Below are 17,177 nucleotides of genomic sequence, written 5' to 3'. Positions count from 1 at the left end.
CGTACGTTCAATTATTCGTATGTGCGTAAGTTCGTAAGTTCCTACGATCGTACGGTCGGACGTTCGGAAGTTAACGTTCGTACGTTCAAACGTTGGCACGCTCGTTCATTCATTCATTCATTCAATTAATCATTCGTTCGTTCATTTGTATTATTTTGTTCTTTCGTTCTTTCACTTTATCCACGTTTAACAATATTTTACTGGTAGTGAAATGTCCAATGGGTCTCTACTACGACACTCCTTCGAAGACATGCAAGCCTTGTCAAATTGGGTTCGTAAGCAAACAGGAAGGTTCCTTGCAATGTGATGCATGCCCGACGAACACCTCAACTCTTGTAGAAGGCTCCAAAACGTGCACTGGTAATTCAAATCTGTTAATTTTTTTTTTAGTTTTATTTATTTATTTATTTATTATTTATTTATTTATTGTCAGTTGTTTTGGCATTTGATGATTACTATGTATTAAAACAAAGTCGGTAAAAGACAAATAGCAAATAGTAAAACTCCGTGGCAGGTCAGTAAAGCGAGGAAAATCTTGTGTCTGTCTCTCTGTTGGTCTCTATGTCTGTCTCTCTGTTTGTGTGACTCGATCAATTTAGTAAGCCAAACTTCATTTTCAGTTGATGAAATCATCTTTAATTGTAAATATAAAGTGCTTTAAGTAGAATAATGCGTTTAAGTATAAAGAAAAGATTCGTAAAACTATCCCAACTACTTAACAGCATTGAATCCTGTTAGATAAATAGATAAAGATCAAATCTACTGAAGTATGTGAGATTTTTATTCTGACCGTTTGAAGACCAACCGCGCCAAAATAGGTGGATGAATAAACAGTCAAACCTCCGGTTGCGACCACCTGTTGTAAGCGACCACCTCTCCTCAGCGCGACCAGTTTTTCAAAATACAAGAAGGTTCCAAGTCGAATCACTGCATTTGAACCTCTTGTAAGTGTCCACCCCTCGTAAGCGACCGCGACCACTTTTAGAGCTTCAAGTTTGAAATTTTCTAATTCTTTTAACCTATCGTAAGCGACAGTTTGACAGTTAATAGAGCACAAATTGGATAATAAGGTTTTGTAACATCGCATTACGCCTGGATAGTACGCTTACGGGAGGTTCGGCTGCGTGTTAAAAAACGGTAGCAAATCATATATACACTATTATTGGATTTGATTTCGGTGTAATGCAAAAAATTACGTTTAACTCACTAAATCGTTTTATCTCCTTATTTCTACTGTGTTTAGCTCAATGCTTTCGCGGTCAGTTTTCCAACTCTGGGTTTGACTTGCCTGCCAATCTCGAGCCTTGTGAGCCATGCCCACTCAACACTTACCAGAACCAAACCGGCCAGAAAGGATGTGAAAAGTGCCCTAATGGAACCACCACTCACGGTTCAGGATCAACCTCAGTTTCTGACTGCGGAGGTAAACATGATATATTACCATAAAATAGAAAAACAAACTCGGCTAGGTACTTTTTCATCATGACGTGAGACGAGTCACTAGCTTGTGGCCTGAAAATAACCCCTTCCTGCGAGTCGACGGGGCAGAGTTGCCCATTACTGATGAAAATGGTTCAAATTGATTTGAGCTGAGAGGTAAATTTTACATGTTACAAAATAAAATTTATTAAAAACAATCCACAATTTTTATTTAACTTTTTTAAGCTTTCGATGCAAAAGTAAGTTATTGCGAAAAATGTCCTCTTATGTGAGGTCAAGCTGTCTTTTCGTATGTTATTGCTGTTGTGGTTGGCCGATTAGTAAAGGCCGTTTGTGAACTCGAACATGTCACACATGCCCACAATACACCACGTAGCGCTAGAGGAGGAGAAGTGTGGAGAAATTATGCCTGTCATAGTATGCTATTGCCTGGAATCACTGACACAAGGGTTATCACACACAAACGAAACAAACAAAAATACTATAACACTAACCGACGTCTTCATTATATAGCCTCGGGTCCATTTTTCTCGCATTCTTTTAACGATTTTTCAAAAATAGTAAGATGATAAATGTTTAATTTGTGTCACAGATGTGACAACAAATGCACGATTTCTCAATTCGGACTTATCTGTAGATTAAATTGTTACGTCTTTTTTTCCTAAACACAAGTCATCTGATCAGTTTGATAGGTGTCGATTCGCTCACTAATAAACGTATAACGCATGATAGATGCATGCTTCTTCTCTTTCTTTCTTTCTTTTTTTTTTTTTTTTTTTTTTTTTTTTCATTTTCATTCCACATTTAGGACCACCGATAATCTCATCTTTTGGACCAAATCCGACAAACGCTACCGAAAACCAACAGACACAGTTTGAATGCCACGGCCACGGGCTACCACTCCCTACTTTTAGCATCACGAAGGTGAAACCGGCACCAGGTATGATATGTGGGTTATAGACCAAGTGTGAGGTCAATATGGTTGCATATAGACCGCGACTGAATGGTCTGTAAATAACGAAATTGGTCCATAACATGAACGAGTCTAGTATCCAGCCGCCTTGACTGAATAAGCTTGGTGCTGTTTAATACATGGCACAAAAATATCATTACCTGCGTGGCACAACTGGCAATTCCGAGCGAGCGAAATAACCCCATCTTGCCCGCCACCTCGACAGTTTTTTTGTTTTTCTTTTTTGGTTATTTCTTTTGTCTCGCGTCTCTTTTGACATTTGACTGAATACGAATTAGGCAGAAATGGGGAAGTGGACTGGGGCTAGTCCAGTTGAAGTGCAGCGTGGTTAGAAGTACAGTGAACGGAAGGTAGGGCTATATAAGAGATGTGTATCACGCGGAAAATTATTCCCGAGGCCGAAACCTCGTTGAGCTTGCGTTATTTTTAACTTTCACACACGTGACTATTTTTTCAGCAATTCCGTTTGTCTATTTCTTCATCTTCATGCAAATCAACCTCATTTTCATATGAAACGTTCTGCACGGAGACTCGTTTTGAAACAGAGGCATAAGCGAACTCAGAAATGATCTACATGTATTCATCAACTTCAATAATCTATTTCCAGTTGTTCAAAGGGTGAATAACGATATCCATGAAATAAATTGCCATTCAGTGGACGTGTAGTACTAACAAAACAAACTTCACTATTTATTTATCCTGTGCATAGCGTTATCCTTGAACAAACAGGGCTTGATTATTAGATTTCAGATGAATATAATCTTATCACTTTTTTGTTTTGCAGACGGTTTTGGCGGTCCAGTAAAGCAAGAGTACATAATAGGTCCCGACGGAAACCAGATTGGCATTCGACATATTATCACCAAGGTGAGCGCACACGATGCAGGCGCCTACGAGTGCAAGGTGGTGAACAAGTTTGGTGCGGATCAGAAGTATCTGTACGTCAACGTCAAACTGGACTACGGTGTCGGTTAGTTTTTGCTTGTTCGTTTGTTTGTTTGTTTGTTCGAAATACACTTGAAAACAATTGTTGATTGTCCAATACGGAGAACATGCATTGTTACTATCCTGGATTGTATAGCTTTGGGTTGCGAAAATGTCGACAAAAGTCCCGACACATGTTCGTGTGACAGTGTACGGGTATTACAGTAGACTGTCTGTCTAACTGACTGACTGACTGACTGACTGACTGACAGATTGACTCTGTCGGACGGACGGACTGATGGACGGACGGACTGACCGACCTACTGACTGACTGACAACCCATCGACCGACAAACTGACTGATTGATCTTTCGATCGATTCATCGCGCCTTAACATCACAATCTTTTTCCTCCTAGGAAAGCGTCGCCGTCGCCGCCGCCGTCGAGGATTCTTTTTCTAAGCTAATCGATTGCATGGAGTGAAAACACAAAATTCATGTAACGTGCTGGAAAGTAATTTAGAGGTTAAAAGGGTATAGTTATTAAACCAAGCCGTTTACGCCTGACTAATGATGAACGTGTCTCTTGTATCTATCGACCTAACATTACAACCATTCAAAACATTTTTTTTCATTATCGCAAACCCATACCCTACTATGCAGACTCTACAATCAGTATACCACTAAAAATTTTGTTGAAATTGTACTGTTTTGCACATTCTGCAAAAGAACCTACACACTTTCCAATAAACAGGAGCTTGTTAACAATCTTCTTCCTGCATGTAAAACGCACATGGTATTTGCGAGGATAGCCGTTAGTCTTAAAACAGGCCGAAAAAATTAACTGTTAGACGTAAAAAGTGCTAACCGTAAAAGAAGAAAAACTTAGCCAGGAAAGTGGAAGTCTCAAGATGTCTTTTCATGACTTTTCTGTGACTTTTCTTGTGGATTGGTGACCTTGGTAGTACAGGAAAAAGCCTGGAGTCGTATAATGATAACTTTTTTCAGTTGTACTCGTTGAAGTACAGAGTCGAAGTTTAAAGTCAAACCTGGTAGACTAGTGTTTTGATCATAAACCTTTTAACACCTCTCATTTTAGACCCCTTGCACCCCTTTTGAATGCCGCTCGATCCGCACGATTGTTAAAACAAAAAACGCACATCAAAATTGCGAAAGTGTAAAGAGTAAAGTTTTTCACGGAGTATTGGAAGTTGTTGGTACAACAACTGTGCCTTTTAGTACCAGTACAATAAGTTAACAAAATGATTTTAATTTCCATTGTTAATTCAGGGCGTGATACTGATTAATGCGTGTAGCAATTACTAGGGAGTTTACGAAAGCACGACGGCGACGCCGAGGACAACGTCGATTAAAAAATGAATTTATATTTTACCTACGAGTCTCGCGATACTCTAAAGTCATTTACTTTGTTTATCACTGTCAAAACTATCGCAAAACGAAATCCGGAACACAGCGATAAATTTGAAATAAAAACTTTAAAAATTAGCCATCTTGGTTCACGTCCTCCAGACAACGCAAATTTTAGTCATTTCACGTCGTTGTCTTGCAGAGGACGGCAAAGAAATGTACCAAGAATTGTAACGCACGTGCACAGCCATTGTTCTACTCATTAATTCTTTTGTTCAGTGACGTTCCCGTCGCCGTTGTCGTCGTAGTTTTGTAAACTCCCTACTATCTTCAGCAGTCGCCTCGAACAAGCATGGGTAGTTGAGTCTTGCGACACCTACACATGCATGTTAAAAACAAGCCAAAGCTAACGTCGACATACCACATGTCTGATAACCCATTGGAGTTAGAAATCTGAACAACGCAAAAACGATTGATCAATGCTCGATTTTCATGCACTGGCATTTCATTTCAGAAACGAAAAATACGAAATAAGCGAAAAACGACAGGACAAAAAGGCAAACAAAAAAATTTTTTAAAAAGCCAGGATAGCAATAAACAAAAAACGTAAAGGAAGAAAGAAATTAAAAAGAACATTCAGGGGAAAGAGCATCGAGGACTGTATATGAGAAAAGCAAAAACCAGATGGACATATGCGGAATGTAGAAGAGCAATGTAGAAAACAGAAGTACAAAGTGAACCGTGAATAACAGAAAACGCGAAACTTCATTTGAGACACTCTCGTACAATGTAAAATGAACTTAATTATCAGCGGACGACGACCCACCCCTACCCCTACCCCTCTACCCCTACCCCCTACCCCTACCCCTCTACCCCTACCCCTCTACCCCTACCCCTCTACCCCTACCCCAACTATGGTAAAAGAAGGGGAGATGGATATGAATGGGATCCCTCTTTGTTTTCCTTGTAAAAATTGTGTTTAATAGATAGCCCTAGGCCTGCTCTACAACATGAGTTACTTCTTCTTGGTCAAGGCGTCATCTGACGTCATGAAATATCATTAAGTCCGCCATCTTGGATTTCACTACTATTGAAATAAATTATGCAGTCCTGAGAGTATCTGTCGTTTAGGTCTTTTAGTTTTGTTCTACGTTCTGTGCCAGTCATAAAATAAAAACAATTACTACGGAGGATTACTGGCATTTTAGAAGGGTGTAAATCTTGAATAAAGATCTTCTTTCATTTCATAACTCGTCAGTAGTACCTTCAATCGGGACCGTTCACCTACGGTATAAATTCAACTAAAATTCGCCGTCTCAGGAGATCTTAATAACGAAGCGCGCGAAGTCTAAAAATAGAATGCAAATTATTGGAACCCACGCGAGAGTCAGAAAACATAAGCGTGTTCTGAGAGAAATAAGAGGAAAATAAACGCCAAATTTTCGTTTAAAAAATTGTTGTAGGAACAGTTGCTTACGCGCTTGAAAAAGCTTCAAATCTTTCACCATTCCATTTTGTTTGTCCTAGTTTGTCTCAGTTATAACGTCACTCGCGCGCTTCGCTATGCAAGGATTTACACTTCTGGGGAGCCGCTACATTGACACGCTCAAAGTTTTCAGGAATGCGGCGTTGAAACTTGGACCTAGTGCAAACAGTGAAGCGAAAACAGCATTCAGTGTGTATTTCCACGTCAAAAAAGTTCAGCTTTCGAATATGCACAACATGCGGAATAGACCATTTTACAGTTGTCTGCTCAGTGACCTGGCCTTTGGATGGCAGCGAGGCTGGAATTGACCTTGTTTTGATAAAGACCTCACCGCTTTTTTTGTGTAAAACAAGTTGTTCTGATGCTAACTAGGTACATTTACATGACAAAAGCGGTGAGGTCTGTATCAAAACAAGGTCAACTCCAGCCTCGCTGCCATCCAAAGGCCAGGTCACTGAGCAAACAACTGTAAAATGGTCTATTGTAACTTGAAGTCACCAAGCAACGTATTATAGTTTGAATATCGAAAATTTTCCATTGGGCATTTTTTTAGGGATCAGTTACATTACTTTGGTCAGTAAGAAAATAAGAGTAAAACATCTACTCTAGCAGAGAGGAATTAATTCGTGTGTTCCATATTTTCGTGCAAACATCTATTTGCTTACATATTTTACGTCAAGTAATAATTTTTCACGATTTTCATGAAATTTCCGTCCATATTTGGAAGGTTTTTGAAAAAAAATAAGGTGTCATGAAAACGTCCCAAATAATTCTTTTTTTTTCCCCTTCCTTTCGTTTCCGATAGTGTTGATGTCAAATTTTTTTTGATTACTCCGTCACAAATTTCAGTTCAATAAACATTGGCAAACGCAAACACATTCCAATCAACGTGACGCACTGCGATTTCATCTCTCATCTGTGAAAGATATTGAACTTTACATAAGGCTAGTTTGTGATCCTCTTTTCTTTTAATGGAAGTGGGATAGATCCTTACAATTCTTCGTTGTTTATCAAAAAGTAGTAAACTAATATCAGAATAGCATGACCATAACGAAGCGTTTTTTGGAACAAAGTTTAGCAAACGTTACCCCGTGTTACGTATATCTCAAGAAAACGAATTTCCTTTAAGAGAAATAAACCGATTTGGCCCTATAGCTCACAGTCAACGTAGTTCCTTGTAAAAGTTTTTTCTTTTTTTTACTCTGATTATTTCTTCTTGGAGTTGTAAAGAGCAGACCTTTTTACATCGATTAAAAAACGTACTCCTTGAATATTTCTCTCTCATTTGCCAAAGACAAAAAGGAAAAAAAAACGTTACTATCTATATTTTGAGCGGTAAACGTTTTAGACGAAGCTTACATCCAGGCTTTTAAGTTTCACCAATAACGAATTTTGTGAAATTTTAAGAATTAATTAAGCACTCCGAACAATGCGATTAAAAGAAGCTAAACTGAGAATATCAATACGGAAGATTTTTAGGGGGTAGAAGTTAAAATATAAAATTAATTCCTTCTTAGGACAAGATCATATTCGTCATTTATCATATTTGATCGAAATATGAATTTAGAAAGCAAAATTACTGACCAAAAGTCACGTACTATTTGATATAACGTAAAGACCTGCATTATGTATGAGATCATAACAAATTTCTTTCTTTCTTAGTTTTACTCAGTTGTGCTTTTATATGATCTCACTGGATTGGAACTTTACAAGATCAAAGAATCGGTCAGTTTTGGACTAGCTACTCGCTATTCGGCAAATGTACCTCTTAAGAGTATTATTTAAGATTAAACATTGAAGGCTTGATTACTATTTGTACAGGTGAACAGCTAAGCAAACTAATCAAAAAAACAGTGACACTGTTAATTCGCGATGTTACATGAGGATAACAGCTTTTTCTTTTTTGCTCATGAAATATGGCAAAATCGTTCTCAAACGATTGCATTCATGATCTATATTGCCCCCACGATATATAATGGACTACGAAAAATGTAAAGGAATCATTTAAACTAAAGGAAAGAACAATTCATATATTTACTGTTTCCATACATTCAGTTCTATACAACTAATGCATAACTTTGCGAATTTTCTCGGATTGACACACCGCAAGCTAGCATTCTTGCATTTTTTTTAAAGAAGTTGTTAAATAAGAGAAACTGAATTCCGTCGGAAAACGTCTATGAAAGGGAAAGGTTGGATGAAAAAAATTTCGCACAAAGTAATTTGTTGAACCTGGCGACAATAATGTTCCCAGTCAGCTGTGTTTAAATCGTGAGAAAACCTTCATGAATCACAGGTTATGTTTGGTCATAATGTCTCACAGGTGTGTAAACTTCATATCCTAGAGCACTAATTACTTACATGGAGTAATTAGGAATATAGCGAGGAGCGTTTTGTAGCTTTCTCCAACCCGCTGAGAATAACTTGCCTGTCTTAGCGGAAAAAAAAACATGAAGAACTATTTTGTTTTAGTAGCTATTGCCGCAATCTTCTGTGGTGCTAAGGGAGGCCTTCTAGATGATGAAGCGAAAATTCTTACTGATTTCAAACAGAAATACAACAACAGTCAGTCCGACATAATTTTCCTTATGGATGTTTCTGGCAGTGTGAGTAACTACGGCTTCACATCCGAGAAGATGTTCGTCGAAAACATGCTGAACGAGTTCAGCGTGGCCCCTTACTCCACACGTGTAGCAGTTATCACGTTCGGGGCGCAAGTAAAAACCGACATCAACTACATTGACATCGACCCAACATCAACAACACATCAAAAATGTGAATTTAAGCCTAGGTTTGACTATAACGTTGTCCATCGCCATGGATATGCCACAAACATGAGAGACGCCTTTCAGCGAAGCTCGGACCTTTTACAAACCGCTATTAACAACAACCATCGGAGAAGTAGCATCCATACAGTGGCCATAATGATCACGGATGGATACTGGAACATGGGAGACCCTAGGGCCAATGCCAACACACTGAAGAGTACGTATGGTGTAGATGTTATTACTGTCGGGGTTGACGGCTACAGTCAATGGCAGCTCGAGGCACTAGCAACTTCAAAAGACCATGTCCTCAAATACGCAACCTTCACGAAGTTCAGGGAACTTGCATTGTACATTCGGGGAGGTAAGACATACTTCAGTTTAAAATAGCGTGCGATAGGAACGGAGGTAATGTGCTCTGCTCAAAACTTTAAGGGAAAAAAATTGATGTTCATGTCAAAACCATTCTTCGCCAGGTAATGTGTTGTGCTCTAACAATTGAAACGAAGAAGAAATCAATTCTGTCAAAATTATGTTTTCGGAACTCAGGGCGTTTTCTTAAGTTACTGTATGCGTAACAAAGGTACAAACTAAATAAAGTCTTACAACCTTTGGATATAAAGCGGTTTTCAACTGAGTGCCGTCAGTAAAATCTAAAGCAAACCAATTACTTACCATACTACTCAGACTACTCAGCCAATCTTAAATCTCAGGAAAACCAAAACCAAAGTAGTTGTCTGATCAGTTTCGACACTCAATTGGAAACCCGTCTACACGTTTTCAATTGAATTTAATTGCAAGGAAAGCTTTCCAAATTAATGAAAGAAAACGTAATTCGTTAGCAAGTCAACGGAGGATGCTAGAAAGTATAAGGTGTAGGATAAATGCAAAAGACTGATGTACAAAGGTTAAGTTTTAAGTTTATCATGATCTCAGACTACAAAGTTAGCATGGACCATATCAGTTTAGTTAACTTAAAATGATGTACGAAACGAATTTCAAATCGCTTTCACGAACCGATCAAAACTATTTCAATCCTACAGCTTTTATCCCTTTGCAATTGTCTCCTTCTCAAAGTTCTATTTAGTAATGCATATATAGCAGTCACATCCAGTCAGGGCTGGAAAGACAAACAGCCACGGCTCATTAAATGATCATAAGAGGCCTCAGGAATTCCACAGACCAGCAGGACTTACTTAGCGTTGAGAATATATATGGATTGATTTGGGAAAGTAGCCAAGTGTATTTCAGTGAAGCCTAAATATGTCAGAAATTCCTCTAATTCCTTATATTAAATTGAGTTTGAAGCGATGTGCCTCATGCCAGATGTCTATATCTTTTTTCCAAAATTTAGGATTAAAAATAAATGGAAATATATATCGCAATGCAAAGCAATCTAATAAAAAGCCAAAAATTCGCTTTCTTACCCCAACTGTGTTTCACTTTTTGCCCCATGCTATTCTAAAAAGTTTTATGCAAATGTTAAGCGAAATTTTGAGGTTTCAAGTTTTTTAAAAATACTTTGTTGTTTAAGAAATAGAAAACATGCTCCGTTTTTTCTGTAAAGTTATAGAAACGCGAGTGAAAGCTCGGGAGAACGAGAAACAGCTTTTCCTCGAGTTCTGCGAAACTTTCACTGGTGTTTCCATTAAACAATTAGATTATGAGCTCGAGATTTCTATCGTAGGACCTAGTCAACTATCACGCATAGGAATCGAGAGCGTTTTAGTATAAATCTACTAGTCATTCAAAACTTTACCTAAATCCTTTCCACAGACACTTCGTTAACACCAAGAAGCGGCCACCCTCGGACGTACAAGGCCGGGGTGGGGGGGGGGGGGGGGTAATCTACCCTAGCCTAATGTAAAGCAAATAAAATGGTAATTGGTCTACGGCAAATTACTTAACACCAGTTACTAGCAGGAAAAATTGATGCGAATGAACTCAAATTTTCATCCACTAAAAATAATGTGTCTTATTCATTTTTCGATCACTGATACATTCACTAATTCATTCATTCATTCATTCATTCATTCATTCATTCATTCATTCATTCATTCATTCATTCATTCATTCATCGATGAATTTACGGCTTGATGGATTTATTTCGTTATCACTATATATTACACCAATATAGGCCGGTAAGAGAAATGTCGGCAAAATGAAAGGAATATAACATCGTTATCTATTTTACACTTCACAGATGCTCACGACAAGACATTTATGGAAGTGGCCAGCAGCACGTGTAACTCGGGAAATGGCTGTGATTCAGAGGCTTTCTGTGCCTGCGGAACAGTCAGCGCGGTGTACCAATGCGTCTGCAAGCAAGGCCATTATGGCGCTGGGATTCCGGGATACTGTTATCGTAAGTCTCTTGATATGCAACTTTACGGGCATTTGTTCGGTTAATTGATCTTGTTGGATATACTCCACCATCTTTGTGGTGGGTAATGTCACAATTACAAATATCGGTGATTCAAATGGATCCGTGTGCTGCGTGGCAAAGTGTAAATAGTTTAAAAGTTATAAATTTTAAATGAAATTTTGCCAAAAAATCAAGTATATATTTAGCAGACTGTTTTCGGCCCGGGGGGGAACTCCCATATAAGAAGGACGGAGATAGTTTGTTGTTTTAGGATTGGTACCTCTCAGGGGTGAAAAACATTTCAAGCCACGCCCACAAAACAGGATCTTGGTACTTCTTAGAGGTTCTTTTCAAAATTTCCGACGAGCATCCCAGTCTTTTTTAATTAGGAGTCCCCTTCCTGGGGTTTTCGGCCCTGGGCCTTATTCAGTACTAAATTTCCAATTAAAGGCTATATTTATCCAGGTATTATTTCAATTGTTACTGTTGCTGTCATTATTATTACAGCGGTTTTCGTTTGAGTGTCGAAAAGTAATTGTTTTTGCATTACTGCGCTAAGCCATTGCCTTAAAAGACTGGAGCTTTGATTAGTTCATTGGATTGTCTGTATCCTTTGTGCTTGGCTAGATTGATTACATCGGTTTTGGTTTTTCAACACTCAATTGAAAACTGCTCTATTATAAATCATTGCGTTGTTGTTGTTGTTGTTGTTGTTGTTGTTGTTGTTGTTGGTAAATATGGTGGCAATGATGAAGGTGGCGAGAAACAACTGTGCACTGTAATTGGTAGGTTGCTTAATGAAAACCCACTTCATTTCCCGAATGAAAGAAAAGGACAGTAAATCCTTTCTAATATTATTTTATCTGGTTGCAAAGAAAGAAACAATGATTGTCACCGACGACGCGACAAGGATGACTTTAGTTCGTGCTAGTTTCATATCAAGTCTAGTTTTTTTGCACGTATTGCATATCTAGAATCATTTTCACGTGACAGTGGCCCAAATGTAGGCCTCGTGGTTTATAGTTTTCTGGTAGCCATTTTTGATGTCAAATTTTGGTTTTGGTGGAAATGTAGTCCTTGCGATCACTTTAGGTGACGGTCACATTGTTCTCCTTGGCTGCTAAACACTTCTTCCGCCATAAACATTTCCTGCAAATGGCGTACGAACTGCATTGCATCATATGACTCGCATCCTAAGTAAAATAACACCACCAACATGACACTTTTAGCAGCGATTACTAGACCACTATACAGGTGTATAAGTTATTACAAAATACATGTAATGACATTTAATAAATAGATCGTTGTAGCTAGGTAAAAATGTATTCCCTTAGTTTATGAGTGCGGGATTGGCGCCGTGAAACATCTAGAGCGCTAACCTCAACAGTGTGGCCTGGGTCGATTCGGGCCAGGCGTCATATGAAGGTCTGAGTTTGTTGTTGGTTCTCGTCCATGCCGTGAGGATATTTTCTCGGATACTCCGGGTTTCTTCCTTCTTAAAAATCAATATTTCCAAAGTTTAATTCCAACTGGATGGAGTACCCGTATGAAAACTAGCGGGGTTAATGTGGCTCCATCTTGAAGTATTATCATTTTAAGTTTGTAAATTAACTTTCATCGTAGCACCGGTATAGCTTACCTATTGTGAATTTTCTGTGTCGTCTTTGTCTCAGCTTGTCTTCGAGGAACCTACAAACAATGGGCTACCCCGAGTCAGTGTCTACCATGCCCAGCCCATTCCACCACGGACTCCACAGGCAGCATTCTGAAAAGCCAATGTAAATGCTTTCAAGGTTACGAAGGAGATCCTTCAAAAGACATTGCTTGCACAGGTAATGATGTGATGATGTATGTATGCAATAAACTTCTTATTTGCCTCTGGATATAGGAGATTTGCGAAACGCTTCTTGACAATTTTCATGCCATACGTCAGTGTCATAATTACTAACTCCTTTCCTGAGGTTTATTCACCATAAGAAAAATAAATGAATATGTACTTTCACCTCACGGCCAAGGGATTTATTATCTCTTGACGAGATCGATTCAAATGATAACAAAGTTGTTGGAAGGCGTCTCTATAAGCATTCCTAAGCGCTCATGGGCGGACGTAGGGGATGGGCGATGGTGGACTGGGTGGCTAGCCCCCCCTCCCCCCCCCCCCTCCTCCAGCCTGCACACATCACCATCACCACCTCCCTTTGGAGAGGCAAGAAATAAAAGTTCACTCTAGAGAGGTTCTTCGCTGTAATTTCCACTTTGTACCATCAATTAGGTATTCATTCTCAAATTGTAACATTTTGTGGGCTTGTCCCATCGCTTCTGAAACCGCAAGATACCAGTTACTACCCCACCCACGGTGACCAACCTCCCAGCCTCCTTGAAATTAAAAATCCTGGATCCACCCCTGACGCTAGCAGCTAAAATATTCAGTCACAAGCAGTCCTCACGATATAAAAATAATGTCCAAAAAGAGGGCGTCCAATCCACGCTAACGTTAAGAATATGAGAGCAAATATCTCAAGATGATTATACTCACCATACCGGTTTAGCAGGTTTTGTCTAACGTCTTATTCCGGACGTACGGTTTGCCAAACACTACATACTAAAATGTCTCGTAAGATATGTGTCCAACAAAAGTGTCCAAAATCAAAGAAGCAACTATCAGTGTTCAATAACAAGAGGAAGTCCAACAACAGATGTCATTAGGTAGCAACTGAATTGCTCCACATTGAAAAGGATAGATTTGTCTGGTTCCCTGAGAGTCCAGCAATTTGTACTGAAGGACCTCTGCCGCTCACGAATTATTTTCGGTGGAATACTTTTAAAGGCATGGCACAAAAGAAAGTATTCTCTCGGAGTATTCTATTATTAAGTACAAATCTTCCATCCTCTATTAATATTCGGCGGATGATTTTAGTTAAAATTTAGCGAAATCGCTCTGAAAGCCACAGAACAGTCAACTCTCTAATAGCGACCACTTCTCGTAAGCGACCACCTCCCGTATGAGACAACTTTGTAAATAACTGTTTTGTTTCTCAGTCAAATACTGTTCCAAGAGCTCTCTCCTAAGCGACCACTACTCAAATTTCGTAAGCGACTGCGACCAGTTTTCAGGCCAGAAGTTTGGCATATTCTCTCTGTTTTCGGTAAGCGACCACCCAACATGATCAGGTATGATCGTTAGAAAATCTTTATTCAAAAGTGACAAAAGTTCAGTTTTTAATAACACTGTACTAACCGGACTGATAACAGATAATAACAATTAACATACAAAGAAGATGTCTGTAATTAGATCTTGAGGTAAACAGGAATTGTTACAATGATCAAATAAAAGACACATTGCCCTGTACACTCTATTGTACTTTTCCCGAAAATTGTTGCATGAGAAAAAAAAACAACAACTTAGTTTCTATTGACCTAATTTTAGCCGATAAGGTCATATCTTTAGGAAATTGATCAATTAATCCAGCATTGGGCGTATTTTGTTGATTTTTCCCGCAAGCGACCACCTCCCGTAAGCGACCACTTAGTCGTGCACCAAGGATGGTCACTTGACTGTATGAATTCAATCAGTTGGGACGTCCTGTTCATGTGCAGGATGCTTTAGTTAATCAGCACAGTATCGGAAAGAGCTAAACTAGCTTTTTCCGTCTGTATTGGAGAATATTGTTCTCGTTCTATCATTACAATTTTGTAGATCTCTCTCTTGGTGAAACAATTGACAAATTGACTTCAGTTTTTCATGGGTCGGTCCTGTTATTGGCAATGACTTGTCAAAGTAGCTTTGGATCCACGAGGCGATAGTCGAGTGGATCCCCAGACTACGTTGACAATGTCATGACGAGATTCATTGTCAATAACAGGACAAACGCATGAAAAACTGACGTCATTCTTTTTTTCAAAATAAATTATCGCATAGGTTATAGAGTCGGTCCTCTTATTGACAATGAAAGTTAGCCAATGAGCGCGCAAGGATTTCTGCAATTATTGTAAAGGGAGAAGTCGAACAATATTTTCCACCTTCGGACGAAAACGAAATGGTAGCTCAATACCATCTATATCTAATATCAGGGTGTCTGGTGACAAAGTGTATGCTTAGGAAATCGCACTTCATTGGCACCGTTTGCCCTCTGCTCGGTCCACTACATTCAAACTGAACTGTCCTCCGTCCTTTTGCTATATTGTTTATTTTCAGCTGTTCAATGCGAGCAACTTAGTGCACCTTCCAATGGCTTCTTTAAGGCAGCCTGTGATAAAGTATACAATAGTGTTTGTGAATTTGATTGCAATACTGGTTACAATCTGGTGGGCTCAAGTTCGCGCAGATGTCAGAGCGACAAGACTTGGAGTGGCACGGCAGTACAATGCAACAGTAAGTTCTCTGTCGTTATGATGGATTTTTCAAGTGCTAACTGTCGCCGTGTCCCATTCTCCATTCATTCATTATTCATTCATTCATTCATTCATTATTCATTCATTCATTCATTCATTCATTATTCATTCATTCATTCATTCATTATTCATTCATTCATTCATTCATTATTCATTCATTCATTCATTCATTCAATCATTCATCCATCCATCCATCCATGCACGTATCCATCCATCCATCCATCCATCTAGCTATATATTCATCCATCCATTTATTCAATAATCCATCCATCCTTTCATCCACAAATTCATTCGTAAGTTCATCCGTTCATTCATGCAATAAGAATCTCCACCTTTCCCTTTAACTGTAAACAATAAACCATAATTCCCTACGTGCTACCGCGTATCTCCTCCTTGATATGTTTTATTGCAGTTATCACTTGCTCACCTCTGCCACTACAAGCTCATGGCACCAAGACTTGCTCTGGAAATGGATATGAGTACGGTAATACTTGTAACTTTGCATGTGATGTGGGATACGAACGGAGTGGAAGCGCTACGAGAACTTGTCAAGCCGACGGACAATGGTCAGGAACGCAAACAACTTGTGAAGGTATATAGCTAAACTTTCTATTGAAACGAGACTATCTTTCGCCATTGTCCCATGCAGAAGACTAAAGTGACAAGATAGACGCCAAAACAAACAAACAATTAATTATAAATATAATTAATTATATCATCTCTTAGCTCGCAAGTGTCCAGCGCTACGACAACTGGCTTTTGGTTCGACAGAACCAGTGGAATGCGTGCAAACACCACAGGTCTACCAACAAGGATGCATCTTGAGATGTTACACTGGTTATGTTATGGTAGGAGACAGTCCATTGACTTGTGGTGCAGATGGCAATTGGATTGGAACCTTTCCCGTCTGTGAAGGTATTTTACTTTCCAATAGGTTATAAAACTGGCATGCATTCGTAACACACTGTCATATATTCAAACGCATATATTTGTTTTTTAGTTACAGTACTAGTTCGTATTATTGTTGCAGTTGTTGTTGTTTTCTCTCAGTTGCTTTATAATGGTCTGGGGTACTGTTGTGCTATTTGCGATGTATTTGTCTTGACGAAATCCTATTTTTCAGAGGTTACAAATTCTAAGACAATTTCTCCCAATAGAGCTGGCTACTTCATGATCAGAAGGTCTGAATAGGTGCAATAGAGTCTCAGATGCATTTTTGGCAATTTTATCAGCTATCAGTTAAACTTGTATCCTTTTTCTCAATTAGTCATTACATTTTCAAAATGTCAGCTATCACTTTAAAAAAAACAAAAAAAAACGCTTTATTCCTCAGGTGACAGTTATCAGTCTGACCAGTTCTCAGCAGTTAACCTAACACCATCCAGTCTATAACATGAAAGCAACGTAAACGGATGCTTGTTTTGTTATATAGGAACTTTTCGGGGCTATTGTTATTTTTAACCCCG

General features: G+C 38.8%; 2 protein-coding genes and 1 pseudogene across 5 annotated transcripts in view; all 3 read left to right on the top strand.

Moving 5' to 3' along the window:
- LOC110051399 (sushi, von Willebrand factor type A, EGF and pentraxin domain-containing protein 1-like) overlaps positions 1-3,902 on the top strand; it is a 32,600-nt gene extending 28,698 nt beyond the window's left edge. For all 4 annotated transcript variants that reach the window (XM_089273040.1, XM_089273041.1, XM_089273039.1 and 1 more), the window contains 5 exons: positions 208-360; positions 1,244-1,423; positions 2,249-2,380; positions 3,198-3,383; positions 3,754-3,902. In XM_089273040.1, coding sequence (XP_089129166.1) covers positions 208-360; positions 1,244-1,423; positions 2,249-2,380; positions 3,198-3,383; positions 3,754-3,797 — 695 coding nt within the window. In that variant the 3' untranslated portion in view covers positions 3,798-3,902. The remainder of the gene's footprint in view (positions 1-207; positions 361-1,243; positions 1,424-2,248; positions 2,381-3,197; positions 3,384-3,753) is intronic.
- LOC110054725 (uncharacterized) overlaps positions 1-17,177 on the top strand; it is a 534,050-nt pseudogene that overhangs the window by 84,615 nt on the left and 432,258 nt on the right.
- The window catches only part of LOC110051046 (sushi, von Willebrand factor type A, EGF and pentraxin domain-containing protein 1-like), a 35,468-nt gene continuing 26,837 nt past the window's right edge, over positions 8,547-17,177 (top strand). Inside the window, exons 1-6 of the mRNA XM_089273117.1 lie at positions 8,547-9,318; positions 11,158-11,319; positions 12,993-13,151; positions 15,515-15,691; positions 16,124-16,303; positions 16,438-16,626. Coding sequence (XP_089129243.1) covers positions 8,640-9,318; positions 11,158-11,319; positions 12,993-13,151; positions 15,515-15,691; positions 16,124-16,303; positions 16,438-16,626 — 1,546 coding nt within the window. The 5' untranslated portion in view covers positions 8,547-8,639. The remainder of the gene's footprint in view (positions 9,319-11,157; positions 11,320-12,992; positions 13,152-15,514; positions 15,692-16,123; positions 16,304-16,437; positions 16,627-17,177) is intronic.

Source organism: Orbicella faveolata, unplaced genomic scaffold (assembly GCF_042242905.1).
Source record: "Orbicella faveolata isolate gen_17 unplaced genomic scaffold, um_ofav_v1 contig_35, whole genome shotgun sequence".
Taxonomy (NCBI): domain Eukaryota; kingdom Metazoa; phylum Cnidaria; class Anthozoa; order Scleractinia; family Merulinidae; genus Orbicella; species Orbicella faveolata.
Note: the sequence above shows the minus strand (reverse complement) of the source record. Positions and strands in the feature narration are given on the sequence as shown.